We start from the raw sequence: 27,859 nt of genomic DNA, 5'->3' as shown, positions 1-27,859 counted from the left end.
CCAGGGGAGGAGCGGAGCGGGCAGAGGTGGCCGCGCTTTCCCGCCCCGCCCCGGCAGGTGCGGCGCAGGTGAGGCGCGGGCGGTCGGCAGGTGCGGCCCCGCTTGGCTCCGTGCCCGTGCCCGTTCCCGTTCCCGTTCCCGTGCCCGTTCCCGTTCCCGTTCCCGTTCCCGTTCCCGTTCCCGTGCCCGTGCCCGTGCCCGGCCATGGCGTACCGGGAGCTGGTGCGGCGCTGGCACGAAGCCGTGCGGGCGGCGGACCGCGGGCACTGGGACGCTGCCCTGGACACCTTCGGCGGCATCGCGGAGCCTCCGGCCAGGATCTGCTTCAACGTGGGCTGCGTGCAGCTGCTGGCCGGGCGGCCCGAGGCGGCCCTGAGGGTGAGCGGGCCGGGGCAGCGGGGGTGTCCCGGCGACGGGCGGCTCGGCTCCCCCGAGTCCGTCTCGGAGGCAATGATGCTGAAACTAGATCTGCAATCTGGCGTTTGGTGTCCTGCGTGTCCAGCGGGAATGCGAGCGGGGATGTTGAAGGGTGAATGGTTGAACGAAAAGGTTTAGCAGAGTGAATCACAGAAAAGTGAAAAAGGTTGAACTTAAAAATGCAGGTGTGGCCATCGAGGACAGGGTTCAGTGGTGAACTCTGATGTCGGGTTAACAGCTGGACTCGATCTTTGAGGCCTTTTCCAACCTTAATGCTTCTGTGATTCCATGGTTCTCTAAATGCTATGGAAATCCAGATCAGTGGGCAGAATAATTTTGAGACAAGATAATAGAGACAGAGAGTACTTAAATTTGATACTGGAAACTGCATCCAGCAATGTACCTTAAGTTTTGTTAAAGTTAAATCAGTTAAAATCCTGTCCTTTAGGTGAACTTAGCTCATTACCATGTGAAAACCACACCTCTAAAGCTCAGCCTGCCTGATTCCAAGAGAAGACCTCAACCCACTGGGCATGCACAAGAAATTTAAAATGTACTGTAGCTTTAAATCAAAGCAGGAAAAAGATTGTCCAACAGCTGTTCTGTAGGCGTGGGTTAGACATGAGATGGGTGTATTTTGAAAGTACGAATATGTTGCTTGGCAGTGGAGACTGCCAGAACAAAGCTGCTGTGCTGGAAAAACACTGCCCTTAGGAAGGGAGAGGAGGTGCCCTGAGGAAAAGCCTTTTTGTGACAGCACCTGGTGTGTCTGCACATCCATCCATCCATCCATCCATCCATCATCCATCCATCCATCCATCCATCCATCATCCATCCATCCATCCCTCATCCATCCTTCCATCCATCATCCATCCATCCATCCATCCATCCATCATCCATCCATCCATCCATCATCCATCCATCCATCCATCCATCATCCATCCATCCATCCATCCATCCATCATCCTTCCATCATCCATCCATCCATCCATCCATCCATCCATCCATCATCCATCCATCCATCCATCCATCCATCCATCCATCCATCATCCGTCCATCCATCCATCCTTCCATGCATCCATCCATTTCCAGGGAGGAGATGCAGATAAACCTTTCCTCAAACAGCATTAGAAGGAGCTGAGGCTGTGCTGGAGGGGCTGGGGCAGTGCCAGCCAGTGGCTGTTTGGAACACAGTGAGCACATGGCAGTGGGACCATGGAGATGAGGGAGAGAGCTCGGGGGAGACTTCTGAGCCCCAGTCAAGGGGCAGTGACTGGGAAGAAGCTCAGCTCTACTTCCATGTGGATCAATGGTTGGTTGTTATTTCAGCTATGGCCCAGTGAGGCAGGTGTTCAGCAGGTGTGTGGGATCCCCGGGACTCACCTTCCCCTGCAGTGCTGTCCCTGTGCAGGGAGGGCTGGGCTTTCAGCACTTGTTATCCCCACGAGGTGTCTGCAGTGGCAGGGGAAGGAGCACACCCCTGATGCTGCCCCAGGAGGACTCCTGGCTCTCCCAGCACGCTGAACCACGAGCTGCTACCACAAGCACTGCCTGTTTTTAGCTGGGGCACTGAAGCAGAAGTACTGACTTAGAGCCCATTGTGAGAAGCCCTGCAGCTTCCTCCCTCTCATCCTTTCATCACCTCAACCTTCCCCAGCCTGGCCAGTCCCGCTGCTCCCACAGGCCAACTCTGCTTCAAGCTACAGTTTTCCCATTTTAAGAAGCCAGATGGCCAATGCAGCTCATTTATGTCCAGTCCGTTGTAGCAAGGAGGGATAAAAGCCTGAAGCTCAGCTCACACAGAGCTGACTGGGACGATGACTGGGAGCTGTGTCCAGCCCTGGGAGCTGGGCAGGAGCCCAGGGGCTGCCTCTGTGAGGGCAGCTGGGACGTGGCTGGCCGTGTGTGTGTGCCCGGGCACTGCCAGGACAAATCCCTGCAATGTGCCTGTGTCTTTCTCCTCAGGCATTCAATAAAACCATTGAGAAGGACAATTCCCTGGCTGTGGGCTACTTCCAGAGAGGATTTGTCCACCTGCAGCTGGAAATGTGAGTGAGGTGCACAGCCAGTGCAGTCTTTGGTTCTTTCCTTTCAGTCCTGCTTTATTCCTAAACCTAAATGATTCTTTGATTCCAAAATTCACTTCTTCCAGCAACCACATAGGGTTCACAGGGTCTGCTTTAGCCTTGGAAACCTTGTCACAAGTCAGGAAGTCTTATCTCTGGTAAGAGCTGCACAACTCTGGGGCCCCAGGGATGGCTGACACACGACATTGCTGTCCCCTATGCACAGAGACTCCTGGATGCAAGGCTGCCACAATGTTATGTTGCCATTCAGATTTTCTCTGTAAAGTTAAAAAAATATAATTGTGCTGCTTGGTGTGTCTTCACATGACACACATGAGTTTGGCCTTCCTAAAAATGCAGCCTGCACACTCTCCTGCCAGCAGACTTCAGGGGCCTGATCTCAGTCTCACTGATAAAATATTGAGGTTGCTCCAGAAGTGTCATGGGATTGATTACTCATTGTTTCCATGGTTAAATCACAGTGACATCCTCCTCAGGGAGCTGGGTGAAGTAATTTACAGATCTTGTCTTACCTTTGAGCTCAGTTATTTTCTTTCCCCTTGTTTCCCCCATATTTCCCAGACCTTAATCTACACAAAATGCCTGTCTTTATTTCTGAAAGGGAGTTAAAGTGAGCTGTTCTGGCTTCTCCAGTAGAGGGGCTGTGCCTGGGGCTGGTGGAGCCCCGGGCAGGGCTCTCTGGATCTGCTCCACCACCAGCAGAAGCAAATGTGCCCCAAGCACAGCCGCTACAGGGGCAGCAGAGCTGGCAGCTGCCTCCTGCCCAAAGAGCAGATGGCCTCCAGCCCCCAGGGCTCTTTCCTTCATCAGAAGCTGCTCCCACCCACCAACACCCACCTGGGCACCTTCTCTTGGTCGGGTGCCCACTGCACAGCCCTTCCTGGGCCCTTCTTTCACCACCTGCAGCCTCAGTGGGCACCTGCTTGGATTTCAGTTGCATAGCTGGTGTAAATTCAGACTAATACCCTCCTTATCCACAGAGGTTCTCTAAATTTCTAGATGTTGAGGTTCTAAATTTTGAGTTTCTCAGTTTTGATGCCCTGGCCATGTGTGTGCCCTCTCTGGTCCCCATCAGTCAGGTTCCCAGCCCTCGGACCTCCTGGGACACATGCTGGGACAGGCAGGGAGCTCCCAGCACTGGGTGACTTTGGTTCTTTATAACACATCTCTGGTGCAGCTCTCCTTGCACAGGTTGCAGAGCAGAACACATATTATTTGCTAGTGTGATTTTTAAGCTTTTTAAAGAGTCTCCAGTTGTTTTAGGCTCAGTTTCTTGTGTCACTCTGCATTGCAGGTATGAAGAAGCTCTCTCTGACTATCACATGGCCTTCAGTCACCTAAGAGAAAATCCCTTCATTGATTACAAGCAGCTAGGGCTGAGGCACATCCTCTATGCCTGGGAGGTAAGAGTCAGCCTGGCTCAGCAATCCTTCCCCACTGTTGGAGGGGTCAGTAGCAGGCATTAGTGACCCAAGATTTTTCCAAGAAAGTACATTAGAACTGTAAAAATATTCTGCTTGCACTTTTTTTAAAGTAACTTAATCATAAAAGTTGTAAACCAACATCATCTCTAGAAAGTTTAGCAAATGATGCAGTTTGAAAAGTAAAACTGTTCAGAGCAGGTGCACAGGAATTTCTATATTGAGGGGGTTTTATTTTCTCTATATGTGACAAAGTGGTGGCTGCCCCATCTCTGGAAGTGTCCAAGGCCAGGTTGGACGGGGCTTGGGGCAACCTGGTCTGTAGAAGATGTTCCTGCCCATGGCAGGGGTGGAACTGGGAGCTTTAAGGTCCTTCCCAACCCAAACCAGTCTGGGATTCTGTGTAATATTTACAATTGGATGTAAATACAAGTGTACTATTTACAAGTTTAGTGAACTCCTCAGCGCTCAGGGCTGAAAGAGGTTGAAACATTGACAGATGAGAACAGTGCTGATGCATAATGTAGGCTTTGGGAAAGTCAGGTGCATGAAAGCCTCTTTCCAACTCCAGCAACTGATCTTAATATTCCCTCTGTGCCTGAACTTACACCCCATGCTCAGGCTGTGTTTGTAATGTTTCACCCTGCACCTCTTACTGTCACTGCTCTGTTCAAGGAAGCTCAAAGGCTGAACTGATTGTAAATGTTTGTAATATTTGGACATATGTAAATGATTCCTAGAAACTGTGCTTTACTGGAAGGGTCCATTTTGTTTTCTCCGAGTCCACACACACAGATTGAAAAGCAGATACAGGAAAGAGGATTTAACTCCTTACTTCCGTGAGAGTGAGGAGTCATTGTGTAACTCCAGCCAAGCATCTCAGCAATTTTCATGCACCTTATACCTGGCAGGAGGAAGCTATCCTTGGCATCCGTGGTATTACCCAAACCTCCCTGGCTTTAACAGCTTCAGTGCCACGGCGCTGCCTTCTCTTGGAAATGAGCAGGGTTCAGGAGTGTCCCGAGGAGGCTGGGGCCCTTCCAGGTGTGGACACATGACCCCTTACTCCATTCATCACCAGGACATGCTGGCCCTCCAGACTTGGGATCAGCATGCTGATTCAGCTGTATTTCATTCTTACCTGGAGCTCATTTTTCAAATACATGAACATCATCCTCCAGCAGAATTGTGCCATCAGCTTTCCCCATGCATGGCCTCTCCCGTGCTGCAGCTGATCTCCTCGTGGGAGATACATGCATGCTTTGAAAATCCAGAAATATTTGCCTCTTTCAAGGCTGTGACACTTCTGACTGAGTGAGAACTGCTGCCTTGCCTCCCAAGAGGACTTGTCCCCGCAGATCCTGCACATGCTCAGGGTTGCCATTCCCCACACTCCCAAAGAGAGCCTTCTAACTGCCATGATTAAGGAGTAAAGGAAAAGCATCCTGTGAGCTCCAGCTCATCCTGCTTGTCCTGAGCAGGGCGTGCAGCCAGGTAAACACCTCAATTCCCAGCTGATAACCCTATCACAGGAGATAAGGAGTTGTCTGACAGTGCTCTGGCTGTGGCCCAGCTGGCCAGTGACAGGGAGAGATCTCCAACTCTCAATATAGACCACAGCTCCCCAGCACCCCATCTGCAACACTCCCACAGCCTGCTCTTCCCCAAGAACAGACTGACATGTTGCTGAAGGGTGGCAAGCTACAGCTGACAGTTTGCACATTCACAGCCCACTACAACATGAAATAGTTTCAGTTCAGATATTTTGCAGTGACAGGGAGTCAGGATTACAAAAATCATTACCTAGTTGCATGCAGATAAACACCCAAGGAAAGCTTCCTGGCCTTTTGGATGCAGAAAGGATCAGATTTAAACAGCATGGTACCAGTCTTCACCTGCTGTGCTCATGTCTCTCATCACCTTGACCAACAGCTCCAGCACACCCAAGCTTTTATTTTTCTTTTCTGCTTGTGAAATTTTCCCAGCTATGCTGCTCAGAGTGCCTCTCCTGTTGCTGCATTTTCGGTGTTTTAGTGTCTGTCCCTGTTTCCTGGCTGAGCTCAGGAGGATGTGTTGGGTGTCCCTTGTCCTGGCCCTCTGAGTGCCTTCCCTGTGCCCACTCCAGGTGCTGTACAGCACTGCAGCAGTGCAGTGCCACCTGCAGCAGTGGCAGGAGGCCAGAGTCACCCTGGAGAAGGCTGTTGTTTGGAGACCTGAAAGAAGAACAGCAATCCTGGAGCTGGCCCTGGAGCGGGTGCAGGTAAGCCACCTCTGTGAGTTCCTGGGTGCGTGCATCGGGCTGCGGCTCAGGGATGTGTGCTAAAAGTAGTCAGTTTGAGTGTTCCTGACACCTGCATGTTCCTGCCATCCACCCACCTGCTTGGCCACCTGCTAGCACAGTCTAAGCCATGTGCACATGATGCTCTGCCAAAGCAGGGCTTCAGGTGATTGAGGAACTCCATCACCCCCAGGTGCTTCATTGCCCAGAAACACCATAGTGAAGAATTTTGGGATGACCTCTGAGGCTGGGGACGTGGCTTCCTGGTCCCTCATGTTCAGGAGCTCTGTTCCATTTGTACTTGTCCTGCAAAACCAGTTGCCTTGTGCAGTGTTTCAAGTGCAGAACCCCTACAAGTGCAGGTTTGGAGAGTCTCCTTTTCGTGGCACTGGCTGGCTTCTTTTGAGTCGTTTTGGCCTCAGGAACAATTGGTGGAATCTCAGATATTAATGTCAATCACTTTTAGAGTATAAGTAGGGTGTGAAAATGTTTCTAGGGCTGCTTCTAACCAAAAGTTTCCTGTTAGACTCCTTTATGATCTGAAAAAAAATTTGCAGATCTCTGATTTACTCTTCCTGAATGATTCATTAGTTTGTTATCTTCATAGTTTATCTTCTGGCATCACATTTGTGCTTTTCCAGTGTATTATTTATATTTGCTATTATCACGCTACTCAGTGGCTGAACAGAAAACATCTGAAGTCAAACAGAAAAGCTGTTTGGAAGATTTGTTTGATAAACCTTCTTGCACTGTGCCCCTGCCCACCCTCCCCCTGCCAGCAGTGTCAGTCCCAGCAGTGTCAGTCCTTGCCTCCACGCTGGGGAGGGGCTGCTGAGCTCTCAGTTAGCTCATGCTTTTGGGGAGTCTGAGTGGCCTTTGTCGAGTTCACAGCCAAAATTTTTGCCCCAATGTCTTCCTGGAGCTGCTCTTGCACATCTAAGCTGTATTTGCTTTTCAGGGCTGTGATGTTTCATTCAATGCAAATTGATGGCTTTTTCTTTACCTGCTCTCCCCACCCCAGGACCACCTGTTTTTAGAGCCCATGCTGGTTCCTCTCAGGGAACTTTTCAGACCACGAAAGAAGGAAGTTGAGCAGCTAGATTCAAAAGATTTCCTGGGTAAACCCAAGGTAACAGGCACGTAATTGTCACAATTAACAGCAGCAGAAAAAAATCTTGCCTCTGCAGTGAGCAGTGTTGTGTGGGCACCCAGAGCAGGATGGGCAGAGCTTACAGCCAGTCCAGGCTGTCAGGACACAGAAGCCAAAATTTGTTAGAATTGCTACCCCCTCTATCAAAAAATGTACTTTGGCACTAAAATACCTTCCTAGTCTGGGTCAGTTTAAAGTCTGAGAGGGCTGAGCAGGTACTCTGGGAACCTGTGGTTGCCCTTTTGCTGACAATGATGTTTTTAAGAGGGGCATGTTGTCCCAGCATGCTGCTGCTCAGTCCTGCATTTCCAGGGGGACAGGTTGGCATTCAGGGGACAAATACTTTGTCCCATCCCTTAATACAAGGCAGCAGAGAATTTCTCTGACCCCTTCTGTGACCAGTGCAGTCAGAACAGAGTGCTCCAAAATGAATAAAGGGGAAGTAATAAATTCACATACTTTTAAAGAAACCTTGGAAAGACTAAAAAACTGGGACACAAATGGTTGAAGCTGTCTTGGGAATCCAGCTCTGCCTCTCCCACTGCATGCACAGTTCCATATTTTGCCTCACCTTGGGATGCCAGAAGGAAATGGGTCTGAGCAGATAATCTTGGATGAAGTTTGGAGGTCTCTTTGTCCAGCCTAGATTCACTCACTGCTTTGTTCTCCAACAGGTGATCTCATCCATCATTCCCAACGATGAGTACATTGGCTTTGAGCCTCTCAGGCCTCAGGTGAGCAGGACAGGGCTGTGAAAGGAGGAATGGAGCTGTCGTGGAGCGCCACAAAGGGGCTCAGATCCAAACCATCAGGGGAAGAGTGGACTCTTGGTAAAACCAGTGTAATACCAGCCTGGATCCACGGGGCTGTTCAGAGCCAGGCTCAGCACTGGCTGTAAGGAACTCAGTGATGGGAATTTCCAGCCCTTTAAAGATGCATTTTTGGCTCTTCACCATGTCAAAACAGCAGTGCTTTGCTGTGCTCAGCCAGTCTCTGCTCATCACGTCAGTAAACGTGTCAACGTGAGCACAGCTGCCTCCCACTGCGCTGGGAGTTCCTTGGAAGCAGGGGAGGGGGAAGAGATTGTCTTACTTCCTGATGAGATAAAGAGGGAGGGGAAGGAAGAGAAGGCACATCCTGGTAAGGTGTGGAGCAGCAGACTTTTTGTGGGTGGTGTGGAAGGACAAATGGGGTAAAGAATAGAGACAGAATATCCCAGTCAGGAGGTAAGGTGGCACTGCTGCTGTAGGAGGCACTGTTACAAACGGATCCTGTTATTTCTCCCACAGAAACAGGGCTTTTATGAACCCAGTGCCGATGCTCTGCGGTGAGTCTTCAGTCCCACCTTGGTCTTACCCTTCTCTCAGTACTGTTCAGAAAGTCTTTTATTCTCTGGCTTCTTTGTGTGAAGACTCCGAGGGATCCACACCCACTTCTGACCAGGGGTGGAGTGAATGACAAGCACACAAAGGCTCCTGTGGCTGCAAATGACACTGCAGGTCCCTGGCATCTCTGCAAGAGCCCCTGGGCAGTTTGCAGGATTGATTCTATGGTCTTGGGAGACAGGCATGGATCGTGGCATGCCCGGGGAATGGAAGCAGACAGAGGCTGTGGGACCTGCCCAGGTCTGTGGCAGAGGATGCTCAGCTTTCCCATCTTAATTCCCAGGACAATTCCAAATACTCAATACCAGCCCAGGTGTCCTGAGCCAAAATCATGTTTAAACCCCAAGAAAGGAATTAGTTTCGGTGATATTGCACCGGCAGTTCTTTGGGGCTGTGTTGAATAATTGTTTTGATCTTGACATTGTTTATCAGTACAATGAAAATGCAGCTGCATTTGGCAAATCAGTGCTTTCCAAGGCCCTTTTGTTCCCAGTTGGACCGAAGAGCAGCAATGCAAACCCCGATTTCCCAAGTCCCACGCCTTACAGCCCGTGCCAGCTGGGGCCGGTGCAGTGTGGCGGCCCGGAGCCATCAGCGCCACGCCGCAGGCCGCTGCAGCGCTCTCCTCTCCCCGCAGGGATGCCGAGTCCGGCTACCACCGAGTGCTGTCCCGGTACCGCCCCGAGGAGCCGCCGGGGCCGGAGGTGGCGGTCGGGAGCCTGGTGTTCGTGCTGGGCAGAGCGGCAGACGGCTGGGCCACGGCCATCCACGACGGGCAGGTGAGGGACACGGCCCCGAGGGTGTAAGGGACACGGCCCCGAGGGTGGTAAGGACATGGCCCTGAGGGTGTAAGGGACAGGGCCCCGAGGGTGTAAAGGACACAGCCTCGAGGGTGTAAGGGACAGGGCCCCGAGGGTAGGGCAGGGACATGGCTTTGAGGGTGTAAGGGACACGGCCCCGAGGGTGTAAGGGACACGGCCCCGAGGGTGTAAGGGACAGGGCCCCATGGTGTAAAGGACATGGCCCCGAGGGTGTAAGGGACACGGCCCCGAGGGTGTAAAGGACACGGCCCCGAGGGTGTAAGGGACACGGCCCCGAGGGTGTAAGGGACACGGCCCCGAGGGTGTAAAGGACATGGCCCCAGTCTGCTGAGGGACACGGCCCCCAGGGTGCTGAGGGAGGGACACGGCCCCGAGGGTGTAAGGGACAGGGCCCCATGGTGTAAAGGACACGGCCCCGAGGGTGTAAGGGACACGGCCCCGAGGGTAGGGCAGGGACACGGCCCCGAGGGTGTAAGGGACACGGCCCCGAGGGTGTAAGGGACACGGCCCCGAGGGTGTAAAGGACATGGCCCCAGTCTGCTGAGGGACACGGCCCCCAGGGTGCTGAGGGAGGGACACGGCCCCGAGGGTGTAAGGGACAGGGCCCCATGGTGTAAAGGACACGGCCCCGAGGGTGTAAGGGACACGGCCCCGAGGGTAGGGCAGGGACACGGCCCCGAGGGTGTAAGGGACAGGGCCCCATGGTGTAAAGGACACAGCCTCGAGGGTGTAAGGGACAGGGCCCCGAGGGTAGGGCAGGGACATGGCCCCGAGGGTGCAAGGGACAGGGCCCCATGGTGTAAAGGACACAGCCTCGAGGGTGTAAGGGACAGGGCCCCGAGGGTAGGGCAGGGACATGGCTTTGAGGGTGTAAGGGACACGGCCCCGAGGGTGTAAGGGACACGGCCCCGAGGGTGGTAAGGACATGGCCCTGAGGGTGTAAGGGACAGGGCCCCGAGGGTGTAAAGGACACAGCCTCGAGGGTGTAAGGGACAGGGCCCCGAGGGTAGGGCAGGGACATGGCTTTGAGGGTGTAATGGACACGGCCCCGAGGGTGTAAGGGACACGGCCCCGAGGGTGTAAAGGACATGGCCCCGAGGGTGTAAAGGACATGGCCCCAGTCTGCTGAGGGACACGGCCCCCAGGGTGCTGAGGGAGGGACACGGCCCCGAGGGTGTAAGGGACACGGCCCAGAGGGCAGGGCTTGGCCCCAGCCCCCCTGAGCACAATCCTCTGGAGCTCCTTCCCACACCTCCCAGATTTCCTGACTCTGGGCTCCCACTGGCCTCTGCCATTCACCTCTGTAGATCCACAAGGATGGCTTCTGGGCTCTCCACCGTAGGGGATTCTATTGTGGAGTTGTAGGATAGCAGACCTCACCAAGGACCACCATTTAGAGCAGGATTTATCCCCTGAGAGCTCTGATGGATCTGAGGAGATGGGCTGGTCCTTACCTGGTCTGTAGTGCCTCTGTTCAATGAACTTTGGGAAGGTTTGAGGAGGGTTTCAGCTGTGCAGGCAGGATTTATGAAGGGCTCTAGAGAAGTCCTAAGGACTTTGAGCCCAGCAAATCTGACATCTTCCTGCCAGCCAGAGAGCTGTAGTATAAACAGACTGAATAGAAACAGATAAACACATGGAAAGTCTTTTGTTGGCAGAAGCTATTTCTCACCTGTCTAGTTCACTTTTTGAAAGAGCTGTTGTGTACCTGCATTAGGTTCAGTGAATGTATTACCTGCCTGTCTTTCAAAAAAGGCACAAAATTCTTTATAAGACCACTATAAACCAGTGAGGTGTTTGAGCAATTGAGGCAGTGCTCTGAAGACTGGCAAAAATACAGAATTAAAAGTTGGGTATAAATGAACAGGTTTTTCTTCCTTTCACTTTTAAAAAGAAAGGATGTTCCCACAGCAAATGCTCTGTGACATAAGCATTTAGCATATTCCTAAGTGATATAGGAATAGGGGGAGAGCCTGAAGCATCTGGAGCTAACAGGAACGGTTACACGAGTATTTGGATGTGCTGGTTGACTGCTCAGTGAAGTGCCAGGTGAAATTCAATGTACAAAAAGTAAAAATAGACTCTCAACAGAAAAATAAAAGCATTGTAAGCAAAAAATTGCAATGCTCAGTTGAAATGAGCAGCAGTGATTGTCAGAAGACACAGAAATTCTGTTGGACTGGTATCCCTGTGCATCCTTGCTGCTCCCTGCCTGAGCATCAGTCTTGGGAGCAGGGGGTTTGGTGAGTGTTTGGTCTGTTCCACTGCAGCCACTCCAGCAGCAGCTCTGCTCCCAGCTGGAAAAGCTGCAGAAGGATCGTTGGATTTTGTCCAGCAGTTTGTGAGTGCTGGGCACGTGGGTGGCTGGGGGTGACCCCAGCCCCTCAGGCACATTTGTGTGGCCATAGGGTGACAGGCAGTGCTGGGGCTGGGCTGGGGTCACTGGGCTCCTCTCTCACCCTGCTCTGCTCCGTGTCCCTCTGCAGAAGCTGCACATCCCGAGCTCTCTCCTGGAGCCTGCCTCAAGCATGGATAAATGGGTAAGCTGGCAACCTTGCAACCTGGGGGAGGGAGGGACGAAGACATACATTTGGGACATGTATCTGTAAGATTATCACAGGATAGGACAACTCTGTAAGAGAAACATAGAGTATGAAACACTGACTATTGACTGAAGACCAAGTGCTCTTGAATGGGAACAACAGAAGAGTTAGGAGTAGGAAAAATCCCTTTGACTCAGGAGAACTTTATCTCTTGTCTCCACCACAGGCATAGCCACACATGATCCCAATCATTTTCCATCTGAGCCCAGTGTGGAAGGGTGCAGCTCAGCCCTCTATTTCCTGTGAGGGAGTTTTCAAGCACATGGCTGTTCTGATGTTGCTATGATTTTTTTAATTGTCATTTTTCCCCCTCCAAATGAATCCCTGGTACACACTTGGGCGTTTGCTCCATGGATATATCACTGTGAAGCAGCCCAAGTGGGGAGAGCCCTCAGCAGTATGAGCAGCCTCCTTCTGTTCCAGCACCAACCCAGCAGGGAGCAGGGTGCTAGGGAAGTGTCCCCAAACCTCTGCCCTCAAGAGCCTGATTGCTCCACCTCATCCAACCATTCAATGAACAGCTCTCCCTGGGGTGGACCCTGGGGTTACACACACAAGTCTGTAGCTGGCTGCAGCCTGTCACACACCAGCCTTGTCTAGGCTTCCATTTTCTGCCCTCTCCTTTGTGATGCTGTTCTGTTGCAGAAGATCAGCACTGGGATTCCCCTTCCTCCTGCCCAGGTGCCTCCCAGCCGCCTTCCCCTGAAGCAGAAGCCAGGTAATCCCTGGGCCCTCAGTGGGTGAAGCTGTGCCCAATCCCCGTTTTTTAGGGGGCCTGAGGAGGTGGTGGCCCCACTGCAGCCTCTGCTGACTGCAGGGCTGTTCCCCTGCCTTTGTGCTGTTCTGCAGATCCTCCTGGGGAAGAAAATGCCTCTGTCAATGATGCCAGTGCCCACATGGAGTTCAAGGTGAGGTGCTCCACAGACTGAAGCTGGTACAGCCTCAGGAGACCAGGGCTGGGGAAAGTGCAAGATTCTTGCCCAGAATTCCTGAGCTGCTCCCAAATTAGTGGGAAAAAATCTCCTTCCTCTGACCACTTTTCCATGCTAAAGAGAGGCTCCCCATGTAGTCTTTCCTCCCAGTTTGTGACCATTTCTGAGACAGTTTCTGAGACAGCCCAAGGCTGACCTTTTGCCACCCTCCGAGGCACCAGGAGCACCAAACGCATCAGAGTTCTTGTGCATGTGCTTTACAGCCCACTTTGCAAGAGGCAGTTGTCTTTGAACATGCTGCTGTCCCTTCCTTCCTCTTCCTGTGTCCCATTTTCTGTCCCTATCAGTCTGGATAGCACAGTTCATTCAAATTTGCCCTGTTGGGTAATGTCCTCTGAGGTACTTCCATGCCATTGCCAGCCCTTGCATGTGATGGCCCTGGAATGATTCCTGTGACCCTCTGGGAACACCACCTCTGTCCCTCAGCTGCAGGTCAGCTCTGCCACACCTGTTTTTAGGGATGTTGGCGTAATTTTTTCAGGTGTAGTTCAGCGAGAAGGCAACACTATAGAGGAATGTGGCTGCTCCTCTCCAGCTAGCTGGAGGAATTTGGGCCCTGCTCATATAATTTTGGGTTTAGGAGGTTGCTGTAAAATCAGAACCAAAACCAGAATTCCTGAGTCAGAGGAGGAGCATTTGATCCCAGGCTTTGCATCCAGAGCTCCCCCTTTGAAATTCAGGTCTGCATTTTGATGATGTTCTACTGCTACATGGCAGCACAGAGATGAGGGACTGTGTCTGTGTCACCTCTCTTGGTATGAGAGCAGATATTTTCAGTTGGGTTTGTTAGTCAGTCGTGGTTCTTCTTAGTCCATTGTTATAAATGAGGTCCCTATATGTCCAATTTAATAAACCACAAGATTCAAAATTTAGCAGCAATTTTAATTGAGGTATAAAATAATAATACAATCAAATATTGAGCAGTTACAAAAAGAAATTTGGTAGTGGTTCAGATAAAGCATAAGCAAAAACAACCAGGGTACGGGGAGGGCTTCCCACCCTGCCTCACGTACAAAAGGCAAAAGAATCCAAGCATAACTGTTACACTGTATGCTAATACATACTCATCAACAGTTCTTGTAAATCTCCTCCCATTTCAGATTCTTGAAATCTACGTCACTCTGCTGCACAGCGCGTGTGCCTCTTCTTGTTAAGGGGTCTCCTTGGCTCTTTGGTGGTCTTTTCAGAGGAAGGCTCACCATCTTCCTCGCTGGCAGGTTGTGCATGCACATAGAGCTTGGTGTTATATAAGTCAGCATTATGTTCCAATTGAGCCTTACTATTTTGTAGATAAGACCACTATTTTAGGTTCCCTATCTGGAATTGAGCCAACTTGATTCATCTCAAGGCCATTCCTGCCTAGGGAGTTATCTGGGCTTTCATTTGTCTTCAATGCCAGTACTGCTCTAGGAGTTTCCGAACTTTTCCTCTCAAGGCCATTTCTGTGTTAAAATATCTCAATGCTCCATCCTGTATCCTATTTTCTTATGAACATCTGCGAACATCTGTTTTGTGACACTAATTACATATCACTTTCCTCTATTACTTTTTAACAAATATTTTCTAAAATATTGATATAGTTACAATTATTAGCACGAATCATACTAATTTATCACATCCGTGAACTTCATAGTCAGTGTGGATTCTTCCCCCAGAGGGTGCTGGCACTGCCCAGGCTCCCCAGGGAATGGGCACGGCCCCGAGGCTGCCAGAGCTCCAGGAGCGTTTGGCCAGCGCTGCCAGGGACGCCCAGGGTGGGGTTGGCAGGGGTCTGGGCAGGGACAGGGCTGCACTGGGTGATCCTGGTGGGTCCCTTCCAGCTCGGGATATTCTGATTCTCCACTCTGACCAAGCCCGTCTCCCCACAGGTCCCCCCGAGGTGCGGGGAGGCCTCTGCGGGCGCAGACAGGCCAGCCGTGCTGCGGCTGCGCTGCGAGTGCTCGCTGGTGCTGCGGGCGGGTGAGGCCCCAGCCCTGCCGGCCCTGCGGGCCCTGCTGCGGGACAGGCTGGCTCAGCAGGCACAGCGGGGCACACTCAGGTACGGGGCTGTGGGGTGGGATGGGCCAGCAGCCATTCTCCTCAGGACACGGGCATCCAGCTGGCCCTGGGCTTCTGAGAACGTTTATCTGGGGCCAAAACCAGCAAAGATGTAAGCACAGTCTGCCTAGAGGGCAGACCTCACCGTGGGCTTTGGGTGGGACTACAACGTGATCCCCTTGGGGAAGCACATGCTGTTCCTCTTGCAATCCCCTTCCAGTACATAAAGGGCTCAGGGAGGGCTGCAGAGGCACTTATAACAAAGGCAAGGAGTGACAGGACAAGGGGGAATGGCTTCAAACTGACAGAGGGCAGGGCTGGATGGGATATTAGGAAGAAATCCTTTAATATAAGAGTGGTGGGGCCCTGGCACAGGTTGCCCACAGAGATTGTGGATTCCTCATCCCTGGAACTGTTCAAGGCCAGATTGGATGGAGCTTGGAGCAACCTGGTGTAGTGAAAGATTCTCTGCCCATGGCAGGGGGTTGAAACTAAATTATCTTTAGGGCCCTTCCAAGCAAAACCGTTCTATGACTCTGTCATTCTATGGGCCTGGGAAGCCTAAAGGATCTTTCCTAGGAAACTGTACCATGGTCAAGAAAAAGGGAGAAGAGAAGAAAAAACTCTGTGTAGATGCAGCTGCCACAGGTTGGATTTTGTCCCATTCAGCTCAGCCTTTGCAATAACAAGGATCAATGCAGAACAAGCTGGGACTCAGGCAGAAGATCCTGGCATGACGTCTCCCTGATTGTGACACTCCTTGGGACACACAGTGGCATCAGGAGTTTAGGGTCTTTCCCTCAAGTTCATGTGGGAGGAGGTGACAGTGCCACTCCCCACAGTGCCATTTCTGCTGCTGAGCATGTGGGGTGGCTCCATGTCACTGTGCAAGGGGATAAGCTTAGAACTGGCCTGCAAAGGGGACTGTGAAGACTGAGGGTGGCAGAGGGCTGGGCTTGCCTCCAAGTTTGCCTTTAAATGAGATGATTTGCTCAGCATTAATGAACCCTTGCAGCTACAGGCTCCTGGATGGCACAGAGCTGGGGACAGTGTTGGGACAGGAGGACCTGGGGAAGGTGTGGCAGCAGCTGACCGATGGCAGGCTGACACTCTGTTGCCAGGTACCTGGGCTGGGACAAAGTCTCTGCTGGGCTGAGCTCCAGTCTCTGCTTTGCTTTGCAACCTCCATGCTGGCTTTTTCCTGCAGGACTCTGACTCCCACTCGGGCAGACCTGTTCTCTACCGGATGCTGGCTCAGCATTCTTACCTGGCACAGGGACCAGGGGACCTGGAATTCAGCAAGGGAGATGTGCTGGATATCCTCTCTGAAGGTAACTCTCCAGTCCTGCTGCTGGGCCAGGCTTTTGGAGTCTGCTGTGGGGAGGCACTGGGGAAAATTTGGCCTCTCCAGTGCTGTCTCAGGTTCATACTCTCAGGAGTTACAGGCTTGCACTGGGTTTTTCCCAGAGTTAAATTCCAGCCATGAAAACTCTCACTAACTCCACTCATATGGGCCAGGGCTTATTCCTGCTTCTTTATGTTTTCCAGTGAATGAGGACTGGCTGGAAGGACGCTGCAATGGCAAGACTGGCATCTTCCCCAAATGCTTTGCTACCCAGACCAGCTGTGATGCTGCCTTCCTATAGCAAACAGGAACCTTTTCCTGCCTGACTGCACCCCCAGGGGTGGGAGACACTTGTCCCAGCTCATTTGGGCCCCAGCCAGCACAGCCAGGAGCTCTGCTGTACCTGGATAGGGGATATCTCCCCCTCAGATCCATGGGGTCTGTTCCAGCAGTGATGGCATTTCCCACAGCCTGGCATTTTTACCTTCTGCTTACACTCCCAAAGATGTGTCTGTGAAGAGCAGAGAGCAGTGAGAGGGCTCTGGGGCTTGCCTGTGGGAATTGTCCATGTGGCAACTCAGGCTGCTGGGTAGGAGGATGTTCCCCTGGGTGGGAGGAGGTTCCCCTGGGTGGAAGTCTTCATCCCCTCTCCCTTGTTGCTCGTGTTGTGGCTGGGAAGGCTGAGCCTCACTCACGAAGCCAAGGGTGGCTGTCTGGGAGCAGGGGGCGGAGCCCTGTTCCCCAGGCTCTCGGGTCACATAACCTTATCTCCACCGGCCAGAGATGCTGCTCTTTCAAAAGGCTTTTGGAACCAGTTTGCAGTGGGATTAATGGGATAACACCATGAGTTAGGACCACTGTCTTCCATAGCAAATAGCTGTGGACTTGACCATTCTTTGCCAGGTGCCTTGGGCACTTTTCTTAAGCCCTAAAGCCAAGGTGGAATCTTGGGGCACAGAGAAGAGGCAGTTGTGGAAATCCTCACTGCTCAGAGCAGCTCTGGGCTGTGGGAAAGCCCTGGAGGCCCTGGGGAAAGGGCTGACTGGGAAGTGCAGTGCTGGGCTGATGTTGCAAAGGCTGAAAGCCTTGTCCAATTCCTGCAACTGGGCTGGGCTGATCTAAATAAAACACTCAAGTGCCTGGAGCTGGAACCTGTTCTGGATTTGGTGTCTTGACAAAACTTGGCTATGTAACTTGAATATAAAATAAACCCTGAGCCAGAGTTGGCAACTCTTAAATCAACTTCCACTTGTGTTTTTCTGCTGAGATATGCCAGTAAGTATTTTTAACAACAGCTGACAGTGTCTTTGAGATGAGATTCTGTCACGTACTACAAAAATATTGCACATCTTGCACAGGGCAGGATACAGATGATGTCATCCCTCTGCTCAGAGTTAGGTGCCCTCCACTGCTCTCCATTGCCAATTGCCTCCCAGGACTGTTGGAATAGTAGCCCAGCAGGACTGGGAATGCCAAGGAAAACTGTGCTAGGCTGAGCAGTGACATTCATATTTGAAAAACAAAACTGATTTTATTTCTAGTTTGAATTTTTCTGGCTTCATCCAGCCAGCGAGTCTCAATCAGCTTTTGGCAGTCAGATTAAAGGAGTCTTCTTCTTGGAGAGAGATAAGTCATCTTCCACATTCACAGAGATGACCCAGTCAGATCTTCTGAGCAATGGAGATGGGTCTAATGCCTTCATTCTTCTCCACTTTCCACCTCTTCTGCACCACTTCCCTGCCTGGTTTAGTAAGCAGGATGCCTCTAGTCAGGAAGCAGGGACCTACTTTGTTTTCCAGAAACAGTGTAGGAAAACAGCCACCAGGCCTACCACGATGGCCAGCACAAGGAAGGAGACAGCCCCTGCCCACAGGCCAGGCTGGTGGCCCTTGACATGCTGCAGAGCCTCAGCAGGAATCATGTTGGTCAAGTTCAGCATGAAGCCCAGTGTCCACCCGATGTCTGTGTTTGCTGCCTGAGGGGAGACAGCACAGGGCATCATCCAAAAGCACCGCTCCCCGGCATCAGCAGCTTGGTGTGAGGGGCTGAGGGGCACCTCTCCCGTGAGCTGTCCCAGCTGCTGTCTCACATGGGGACCAGGCTGTGGTGAACCTGATCTTGCCAGCAGCAGTTGCACAAAGAGCTTTCTTCTCCCCGCTCCCCCACGGCTAAGGGACAGCTGAACATGGATGACTGCTCTGATCCAGGTGTGCCTTTGTGACCTGCCTTTGTGATTTTGGATCTGGGCTTTCCTCCATCCCCATAATCCTTCTAATTTGGCTGCAGAGTCAGTAAGGTCAGAAAAGACTTTTCAGATCATGGAGTCCAGCCATCAGCCCAGCACCTCCACCATGTTTATCACTAAGCTGTGTCAAGTACCACGTCCACATGTTGTTTGAGCACTTCCTGGGATGGTGACTCCACCAGTGCCCTGGACAGCCTGTTCCAAAGCCTGACCCTTTCCATCTTCATTTCCATGAAAAAAAAAAACATTCCTAGTACCTAACTAAGCTTCCTCTGGCACAACCTGAGGCTGTCTTCTCTCATGCTGGAAATATTCTGGTCAGGCCATACTCTGGTTCCAAGTGGTCATGGGGCCACCATCACCTTTGATAAGAATGTCAGAGACCAAAGTGGCCAAATCCTGCTCTGCTTTTCCCTGACCCCCTTAAAATCAGTTAAATTCACAGCAGGGAAAGTGAGACATGAGCTGGGTCAGAGGTTTGGGGGTGGCTAACAGAGAGCAAAGCTCTCCTGGGGTCCCTGGGGAGCAGCCATGAAACAGGGACACATCTCTGGCACAGAGGACTCCAGAGATGCTGCTCCTGAACATGTCCATCCTCTCCTGCTGCCCACAGGTGTTTACCTGCCTGCTGAAGTGGATGTTGCTCCAGGTGTGTTCGTTGAACTTGTAGCCATCGAGCAGCAGCGTCAGGATGTAAAAGGCCACGGAGCAGTAGGTGTGCAGGTACTTCAAATGCTGAGGGAAGCTCTGCACCAGCTGTAAGGCCATCAGGGGCAGAGTGCAACAGGGAATAAAAGAGAGGCTCAGAAACCCTCCCTCACCCAGGGAACAGCAGGGTTTTGCTCCAAGGGCAGAGATTTAGGGCAGGATAAGCACAAGACTCCTGGCTGCCCTTCACAGGGCTCTCACCTCTGCCCAGTTCCTCCTGCAGAAGGACAGGACTGTGGTGTTGACTTCACTCAGAGACTGCTGGCGGGTCAGGTTCAGGAAGTTGAAGGTGTAGTAGAACCCAGCAAAGGCCTGGGGGCAAGGGAACAAGGTGAAAAACACAATTCCTTCCTCACTTGAGAAAAGACCCGGGGGCCCCTCTTGCCTGGGGAGAGAGTCCGAAGTAATTCTCAGAGTTCTGCATCTGGCACCCCTTTGATGGTTTACCAGAAAGTCTCAGAGCTGGCTCACAACCCTGGGGCTGCTCTGGCACTCTGAGCTAGCTCAGACAGGCTCCCTCAGACAAGGTCTTCCCATTTCCCTCAGGGAAGGCTGGGACATGGCAGGAGACAGAAGGCACCTCAGAGCACAGAAGAGGTTTGCAGATAGAACCAGCTCCGAGGATCCTTCTCTCCCCACCCCTTTCCACAATCACTGGCAGAGGAGACTCCCAGTCTCTGCCTTCACCCTCCCCCAGGCGCGGGGACGGAGGCTGCTTACGAAGAACTGTCCCCGCACGGGGGGCTGATAGACCCCATTGAACCCGCACGGCCCCTGCGCCCCGCAGCTGAAGTTGAAGAGTCTCTGGACGGCCGTGCCACACGCGGCTGGGTCCCCTGTCCCCGTCACCGTGAGGACAAGGCCAGGGCTGGCTGAGCTTGGCGCACGCACACAGGGGCTGTCATAGAGCTCTGCCACGGTGATGTTCTCCTGGTACCCCTGGGGGTAGCAGGGGTGGGAGATCTGGGCACTCGAGCTGGCCTGCAGAGAGATGGAGCCATTCATGGGGCTGCCATGCCACTGAGACCCTTCCCACAGCCCATCCCAAAAAGCAAGACCTGCACCCCAGGAGGGCTGGATGCACCCCACCTGTGAGCTCCCTGAGAACCCCTGGCTCCCACAGCACTGGGCTCTGGCTCTGTCCCCGGGCAGTTGTGCAGGGACTGTGCTGGGAAACCTCTCTCTGGGCAGAAATGGAGCAAGGCCAAGAGACTGGTGACAGCAGAAAAACTACACGTACAGCTGGCCTTGGGAAATTACAAAAAATGCTACTGCATGTCAAGATGTGGGGAGAAGGGAGCCCTGGCTGGCAACCACCACCACCTTCCACCCAAATGAGGCAATTTTTTGCTTCCCTAGATAAAATCCAAGGCCCTGCCAATTCCCAGCTCTTTGCCCACAGGCACGCCCAGCGTTGCAGGGGGAGATGTGCCATGGCACTGGGAGATGGCTGAGTAGCCCCGTGCCCCATGGCACCTGGTGAAGAGCTGCCAGCAGCATCTTCAGGGCCTGGCTCTGCCCGTAGCACAGGTAGCTGTGGCTGTACAGGGAGTAGTTGGTGCCATAGAGCCGGAAGAACACGGACGTGTTCCTGTCCTCCACTGGCACCCCGGGCTGGAAGGTGATCTGCGTCGAGGCACCGCCAAGGTCCAGAGCTCCCAGAACCTCGGCGTCCTGGGGATGTTCCCATTTCTCTGCAAACGAGAACTGGCCCAACACGCAGCAAGGGTTAGGCTGAACTGCAGGCACTCACACTCATACTCCCTTCCCTCCAGGAGTCTGGGGCTCAGAAGCCCCAGAGGCACCTTCCACATGCCCCTGGCTGCCTGTTTTACCCCTGCCTGCCCACATCCTCCTCAACCCACAGACACTTCCATGGAGCACTGAGCTGCGGCCTCTTGGCTGCTGCACATCTGCTGCCATCCAGACACTTTGATCAGGGAGAAAGGAACTCTGTCTCCCGGAGGCTGATCCCACTGCCATGTATATCCCTGGGATCCCAGAATCCCCCCGTGTGTCAGCACACGAGAGCACAGGGCCAGGCTGAGCTGCACACAGAGATCCTGTTAATCACATTAATGGGGTGGAATCTGCAGCCCACGACCTCAGGGGACATTTGGCTGGGTGACCAGTGCCCCAAAGCTCCATTCTTCCCTCCTCGGCAAATAAGGAAAGCTGGCTGTAGCGCAGACAGGGGCGTTCTGCCCGCTGCCCCTCCCCTGCCCTCTCCCCAGCTGCACCTTGACCAGTGTCTCCAGCAGGTAGTTGACAGTGATCCAGCCAAAGGAGCCCTCCTCGCTCCCCGTCAGGATCCGAGCTCCGCGGAAATCCACAGGGTACTCCCCAATGGCCTTGGACACCTCGGCCAAGACCTGCTCGGCCTTGGTGCTGTTCTCCTCCCTGCCAGCAAAGGCACAAACACCTCAGGTGTTGCAGGCCCTGGCTGGCAGCTCTGGCAGCGGGGCTGGCACTGAGAGGCTGCCGTGCCCTGCCCACGAGCTGCTCCAAGACATCTCTCCAGCACGTCCCTGCCTGCAGGTGGCTCCTGCAAACCCCAAATCCCTCACCCGGGGCCTTGGGAATCTCCCCAGAACCGCTGCCTGCAGGCTCTGCTGGAGCCCTGGGAAAGTTCATGCCACTCTGGCAAAGGGGGCCCATCCCCCTGGGGCTGCTGCCAGGCTGGCACTGCAGAGGCCGGGCGCGTCCCCTGGGCACGGCCAGCGGCTCTCCCGGACACCCCGCGGCACCGCGGGCAGGGCTGCTGTGCCCATCCCCACGGCCTGGCCAGGCGGCAGCCCAGCCCTGTGGCCCGGCTCGTGTGCCTCGGTGCTGGCCCCGGCTCCAGCGCGGCGCAGGAGCGCCGGGAAGGGCGGCAGGCGCCGGCCTGGCCGTGCCGGTACCTCAGCAGCCGCATGCCGGCCGTGGCCCCCAGGTACGTGGGGGTCTCCCGCTGCTGCTCGGCCGGGACGATCTTCATGGCCCTGTCCAGGCAAGGCTTCAGGCTGGCGCCAGCCCCCGCGGGGTCGTCTGCGTAGCTGGAGATGCCAGGTCCTGCCACAGGGAACCGGTGATGGAGAGAGCCCAGCGCCACCCCGGAGGGACGGCACAGCAGGGGACGTGCTCACCCAGGAATCCCACAGGGCTTTTTTGTCGCTTGCCCCGAGTAATCCTGACCTTGCCAGGTGCAGGCAAGCTCCTTGCTTGGTCAGAGCTCTCCTGCCAGGAGGCAGCAGTTGTGGCATGGCCACACACCCTGGGAGCCGCAGGAGCTCCTGCTCCAGGCAGAGCGGGAGGGCTGCGGGCATGCCTGCGGATGCCGAGCACATGCCTGATCCTGGGGAGCCTGAAGTGCTGGGCACGGCCAGTCAGTCCTGCAGGAGCTGGGGACAAACACAGCTGTTCCCCATTTCCCTGAGGAAGGGGTAGGGTGTCCTGCCCCCTGCTGCAAGGACATGTGGAGCTGATAGGCACGCAGAGGTGCCCTTGCACAGCCTCCCTATTTTCAGAGGCTGGCACTGGATCTGAGAACCCGACATGGTCCTGCCGTCGGTAGGGACAGGCTCTGGGGTGGAAATCTCACTCTTTATCTTCCTGGGAGCTTTGACTCAATGACTGCCATTAGCCCAGGCAGCCCTTACATTACACTTTGCCCTCGGCCAGACCTTTGCAGTTAACCAGTAACTGCCACACCGAGGCTGCTGACCAAGACATGAGGGCAAGGTGAGCTCTGAGCCCTCTTCCCCTTGCCCAGGTACCTCTGCCCTGGCCTGGTGGCCTTTGCTAGCCCCAGCCCGGCTCCATGTACCATTTATCTGCTCCTAGATCTGCTCTCTAGAGTGGGCATTTCCTCCAGAGAGACTTCTCCTTGTGCCAAAGCCTAACAGCACTTTTGCAATAGGAATACACGCCCCTGTGGGTATTTAGAAATGCTCGATAAATAAATCAGCATTTATCACACCTGGCATGAATCAGCTTTGGTGTGTGGAACAGCCACACAGGGCAGCTCCAAGGCTGGCCAGCTGGGTGAGCTGGGCATGGAGAGGGAGGGCAGATCCCGGCACTCACCGGACACAGAGCAGGCCTCCACCTGGGACACAATGCCGGTGTCGTTCTCCTTGTCCGCGGGCCACCGGTAGATGTAGAGGGATGTGTGTGTGGAGCCAGCGTCAAACACCAGACCGTACTGAGGAGGAGAGGGGACACAGGGTGTCAGGGTTGCAGACCAGCATCACCTGCTGCAGAGTGAGTGAGAGAAGCTCCAGGAGAGCCATCGGAGCTCCCGGTGGGCAGGGGAGCCTTGAGTGGCCAAACAAGACTGGTGGTCACCAGGACAGAAAAAGTCTGGTGGCATTGCAGTTACCAGCTGTGATGGGGACAAGGATACATCCAAATCCCCTGGAGCTGGCAGTACTTTGGGATGAAAAAGCTGCATGTGCTGTGGGGCCAGGCACAGTGACCAAATTCAGCCAGACCCGCTCCAGCCTGCGCAGGGTCTTGTCCCCACGTTGGTTACAAACGGCACAGCCTGTCTAAAACCCGGGCAAAACCCAACACCCAAGGGTAGCCAGCAGCCAAGTGAGAGCTGTGCTCCTCCCAAGGACCTTACCTTGGTGCTGGGGGGCAGAAGGACATCCTTCACATCCACGACGCTCAGAATGAGGGCGATGACGCTGCAGACACAGGTGGCTGCCAGGAGACCGGCAATGGCCTTGGCTTTGGAGCCCATTCCTCCTCCAACCTGCAAGGACAGCCTCAGCCCCCAGCTCACACCTCATACCCATGGGTATGGGACTTTGCCCTTCCTGACAATGAAGCCATTCTCTGCTGCATGGTTGCTCTTGGCATGGAAGAGGATAATATCCACAGGCTCCTCTGGACCCATCCCAGTAGGGCTGTTGGCAGCCTCAGAGTTGGGACACCCTGCCGTTCTGAGCACTCCCTCCTTGGAGGATTTTCAGTACAGCTTTTTCAGCCCTGCCTTCTCACCTGCAGCCCCTCAGGTCCCTATGTGCATGGACCCCAACCCTGCTCAAGCTGTTGCCTAGCTGGCAAGTCAGCATCTTCCTTCACAGCAACATCACTGGCACAGCCCAGCCATGGCGAGCTGGAGTTCCAAGCTGGGAGCAGGATCGCGGCCCGCCAGGGTACCGGTGTGACCATCCCCTCTGGGGTGCAGAGCCATATCCTTCCAGCACCCACATGCTGCCACCTCAAAACCCATCCCAGAACACCTGGGACCAGGTCACATTTGTTGCCCAGCAGCCCAGATAGATAGTTCCTGAGAGGGTCCTCTGCTCCAGGCAGAGAAACAGCATCTCCAGCTGTGTGTCTCCTACCTGGCCCAGCTCTTGCTGATGCCACAGCACGTAAGAGATGCACAGGGACAGTGACCATGCCTGCTGTGATCCCCACACCTGTCCTGCAGCCCCAGGCGCAGGCAGGAGGGCAGAGGCAGGAAGCTCCTGCTGATCTGGGCACACAGCCAGGCTGGAATGCCCACAGCAATTGCCCTTGGGGACTGGAGCACTTCCCACTTGTCCATCCAGAGCTCGGCTCCCAGCAGAAACAGCCGCCAGACACTCCTAAGAAATTGTAGCAAAGAATCTGCTTCTCTGTGACAGCCTCTGCACAGGGCAGCTGAGATATCCATGCGCCCAGCACCTCACAGCTGGTCCAGATGTGCTTTTTGAAATGTACAGCTCTCCCTCCTCCTCCTGCACTGCCCTGCCTGGTGCCTTGAGCCACACAGGCAGGATGCCTGCTGCATTCTGCTGGGGCTGACCTTGCTTCACACTCCAGCTAAAATCTGCAGATGGCCTGAGAGCCCTGGGCACCACAGATGTGGTTTAACCCCACCAGTGCTTTGGGTGGAACCTGGAGCTGTCGCTTGGCTACACAATTCTCCTGTGAGTGCATAAAATCCCTGAGAAATTCCCCTGCCCTTTTCCCAGGTCAGTGGAGAGGAAACACCTTTGGCAAGGTCAAAGGAGATGCTGATTCCTGTTTTGGAGTCAGCATCTCTGGCAATGAACAAGGGTGACCAATCTCCTGCATGGCATGAGATGCACAACAGTGAACAGCAGCTGTTCTTCGGACCCATGTCATGGGACATGGGGCCCCAAAATCCCATATCAGACCTTGTCCTGTAGCCAGGAGCCTTCCCTCTACAGTGGCTATGGCCAGAAGCGATTGTATGGAATCGAGTGATAAAACTCTCTCATAGGAACAGGGAATGATTAAGGACCTCTTTGAGATATTAAAGTGGTTATCGATTCAAAGTGATCTCAGACTCCAATCATTAACCCACCACCACCACCAAGAAAACCACTTAATTATGTCTCCAGTTATCATATGTGCAGTCCTACCAGCCCTGATGGAGTTTGCCCAAATATAGCTGCACCGTTGGGATGTGATTCATCTGCTCCAGGTAACAAACAAAGCAATGGGAAAAGTCTGCAGCCCAGCCTACATCCTGGAAAATTCTGTCCAAGGCACTGTGAAATGGAAGGACAGGAATTGGTGACAAATCGCATTGTTCTGCATGCAGGAGAGGGTGGGAAATGGGCTCCTCCTACTCTACTAGGGACCAATTCCGTTATGACTGGACAGGGGGCAACACCCAAAGGCAGCACAGAGCCAGCTCTCCCAGGCAGGAGAACAGGGCACAGAAAGGGAGCCCAGTGGGTGGGGAACAATGTGAGAAGCTGATGGATCTGCTTTCTGTGGCATCCCGGGGCTGGCCAGCTCCAGTGCCTGCTACCGTCCGTGCAGGATCAGGGAGCAGCAGGACAGGAGAGTGGTGCTGATGCCTCCAGAGCTGCAGAGGAGGCACGACGCTGCACAGTGCCTGCCCATTTGCAGGTGTGGACAGTTTCCAGCTGTGCCCAGCAGCTGGACCAGGTCTGCAATTGTTTGTGCAGAGCTGGCCATGACGAATGGCTTGACAAACACCACTGGGACATCCCTCACTTTCAGCATCCCTTGTGCACAGGGAGCAGGGCCTCAAAAATTGGGGCAAAAGGCTCAGAGCTACTGCTGGATCTCAACTGCCTGTGGCTCAGGACAATGCAGGGCTGACTTTCCACTGGGCACATTTGAGATTTGAAAGCCAAAAGGGCACTGAAGGTTCTAAGAGGGTGACTCTGAATGCCAGGAGCATCCTTGCCAGGCAGAGCAGTTCCCTGCATCCCACCTCCCACCAACGCTGGGGCTTGGCAGTGCCCTCCATGCCCGGTCCCTCTCCCGTCCGTTCCCCTCTACCCTGCACCTGGAAACCTCGTGCAGCGAGTGGCCGCCCCGGCCCTCTCGTCCTTCCCCACCGGCCCACGGAGCGTGTTTTCCCCCAGCACCGCCCCCGCTGCTGCCCAGGGCCCGCTCCCAATCCAGCTCCATCGAGGGGCAGCAGCCCCCGGCCCCGGCTCCCCCCGGCTCTCCCCGGCTCACCCCGTTGGCTCCGGCCGCCGCTCCGACACGGCCGCGCTCGCCCCGGACTCAGCGCGCACCTGGAGCTGCGAGCCCGCCCCTGGGACAAAGGCTGCCTCGCCGGCGTGGCCTTCCCCTTGGCCCCGGACCAGCAACCTGCCCAGGAGAGCGCTGGTCCGGGAGGCAGCGGGGCTGGGGCTGGAGAGCCGGGGTGGAAAGAGCATCGGGATTAACCACTTCGCTGCTGGAGGAGCGGAGCAGCCTGGCGCGCTCAGCCCGGGAGCGGGGGCGCTGCGCTGCCCGCGGAGATAAGCGGGGGGACAGATAGATCCCAGGCAGCCCCTGCCCCCGGAGCCTGCGGGCGCCTGGCGCCGAAGGCAGCAGCTGAGCTCCGGGAGCCTCAGACACCCCTGCCAGACCTGCGGCACAAACGCCGTGAGGGGCTGAGCCTGTCCTGTCACCTTGCTGCCACCCTGCTGTCACCCGGCTCTGCGGGACCCCCACTGTCCTGCTGCAGGCCGAGCCAGGCTGGCAGCGGGGCTCGGGACAGAAACAGAAAAGACCTGGCAGGTGAAGAGCTGTCCCCACAGCCATCCACGTGGGATCCATCCCCACAGACAGGTACCGAAGTGTCCCCACGGTTAGGGTCATTGCCAAGGGTCCCCATTGCCAGGGTCCTGTCTGACCCCATGGCCAGCACCTGTCCATGGCCAGAGTCCCGTGGCTTTAGGACAGTGCGGGCAGGGAGCGGGCAGGGAGCGGGCGGAGATGCAGGCAGACGTACCGGCAGATAGGACAGAGGTGCAGGCAGAGGAACAGCCAGTGAGAAGGCAGGGAGCAGGCAGGGTACAAGCAGGGGGACAGGCAGGGTACAGCCAGGGAGGGACCGGCAGGAGCCAGGCAGGCCGGGGCCGGCTGTCCGGTGGGGGCAGCGGCAGCCCCGAGCTC

The 27,859-nt window shown here is 54.5% G+C and overlaps 2 protein-coding genes across 8 annotated transcripts; one reads left to right on the top strand and one right to left on the bottom strand.

The window, feature by feature from the left end:
• Positions 1–166: 166 nt before the first annotated feature.
• NOXA1 (NADPH oxidase activator 1) lies at positions 167–17,778 on the top strand. Of its 5 annotated transcripts, none has more exons than XM_068211653.1 (15): positions 167–378; positions 2,383–2,465; positions 3,799–3,907; positions 6,051–6,185; positions 7,225–7,332; positions 8,028–8,087; positions 8,643–8,680; positions 9,376–9,517; positions 12,046–12,099; positions 12,811–12,880; positions 13,012–13,070; positions 15,023–15,192; positions 16,207–16,312; positions 16,399–16,522; positions 16,740–17,778. In XM_068211653.1, exons 1-15 carry the CDS (start codon positions 205–207, stop codon positions 16,835–16,837), a joined length of 1,530 nt encoding a protein of 509 aa, XP_068067754.1. In that variant the 5' UTR covers positions 167–204; the 3' UTR covers positions 16,838–17,778. The 5 variants fall into 5 exon arrangements, with proteins under 5 accessions (XP_068067754.1, XP_068067753.1, XP_068067756.1 ...); XM_068211652.1 differs by having other exon boundaries at positions 12,808–12,880; XM_068211657.1 differs by lacking the exon at positions 2,383–2,465 and having other exon boundaries at positions 241–378; positions 12,808–12,880.
• On the bottom strand, positions 17,760–27,509 carry LOC137486378 (ectonucleoside triphosphate diphosphohydrolase 8-like). Of its 3 annotated transcripts, none has more exons than XM_068211651.1 (10): positions 26,992–27,508; positions 24,096–24,227; positions 23,555–23,672; positions 22,390–22,540; positions 21,730–21,889; positions 20,966–21,196; positions 20,381–20,470; positions 19,691–19,801; positions 19,403–19,537; positions 17,760–18,511 (listed from the first exon to the last, which is right to left on the bottom strand). In XM_068211651.1, the coding sequence occupies exons 1-10, from the start codon at positions 27,133–27,135 to the stop codon at positions 18,320–18,322; spliced, it is 1,464 nt and encodes a 487-aa protein (XP_068067752.1). In that variant the 5' UTR covers positions 27,136–27,508; the 3' UTR covers positions 17,760–18,319. The 3 variants fall into 3 exon arrangements, with proteins under 3 accessions (XP_068067752.1, XP_068067750.1, XP_068067751.1); XM_068211649.1 differs by having other exon boundaries at positions 20,210–20,470; positions 26,992–27,507; XM_068211650.1 differs by having other exon boundaries at positions 18,327–18,507; positions 20,210–20,470; positions 26,992–27,509.
• Positions 27,510–27,859: the final 350 nt, after the last annotated feature.

The sequence above is a fragment of the Anomalospiza imberbis genome, chromosome 21, assembly GCF_031753505.1.
Source record: "Anomalospiza imberbis isolate Cuckoo-Finch-1a 21T00152 chromosome 21, ASM3175350v1, whole genome shotgun sequence".
NCBI classification, from domain to species: Eukaryota; Metazoa; Chordata; class Aves; order Passeriformes; family Viduidae; genus Anomalospiza; species Anomalospiza imberbis.
The sequence above is the reverse complement of the archived record's forward strand: the minus strand, read 5'-3'. Positions and strand labels throughout refer to the sequence as shown.

Coding starts and splice junctions, on each gene's coding strand:
- NOXA1 (XM_068211652.1), top strand. CDS start 205: ATGGCGTACCGGGAGCTGGTGCGGCGCTGGCACGAAGCCGTGCGGGCG. Junction 8,681..9,375: donor CCCAGTGCCGATGCTCTGCG/GTGAGTCTTCAG, acceptor CTCTCCCCGCAG/GGATGCCGAGTCCGGCTACC. Junction 9,518..12,045: donor CGGCCATCCACGACGGGCAG/GTGAGGGACACG, acceptor GTCCCTCTGCAG/AAGCTGCACATCCCGAGCTC.
- LOC137486378 (XM_068211649.1), bottom strand. CDS start 27,135: ATGCTCTTTCCACCCCGGCTCTCCAGCCCCAGCCCCGCTGCCTCCCGG. Junction 21,197..21,729: donor TGCTGGAGACACTGGTCAAG/GTGCAGCTGGGG, acceptor GTGTTGGGCCAG/TTCTCGTTTGCAGAGAAATG. Junction 19,538..19,690: donor GCAGGAGGAACTGGGCAGAG/GTGAGAGCCCTG, acceptor ATGGCCTTACAG/CTGGTGCAGAGCTTCCCTCA.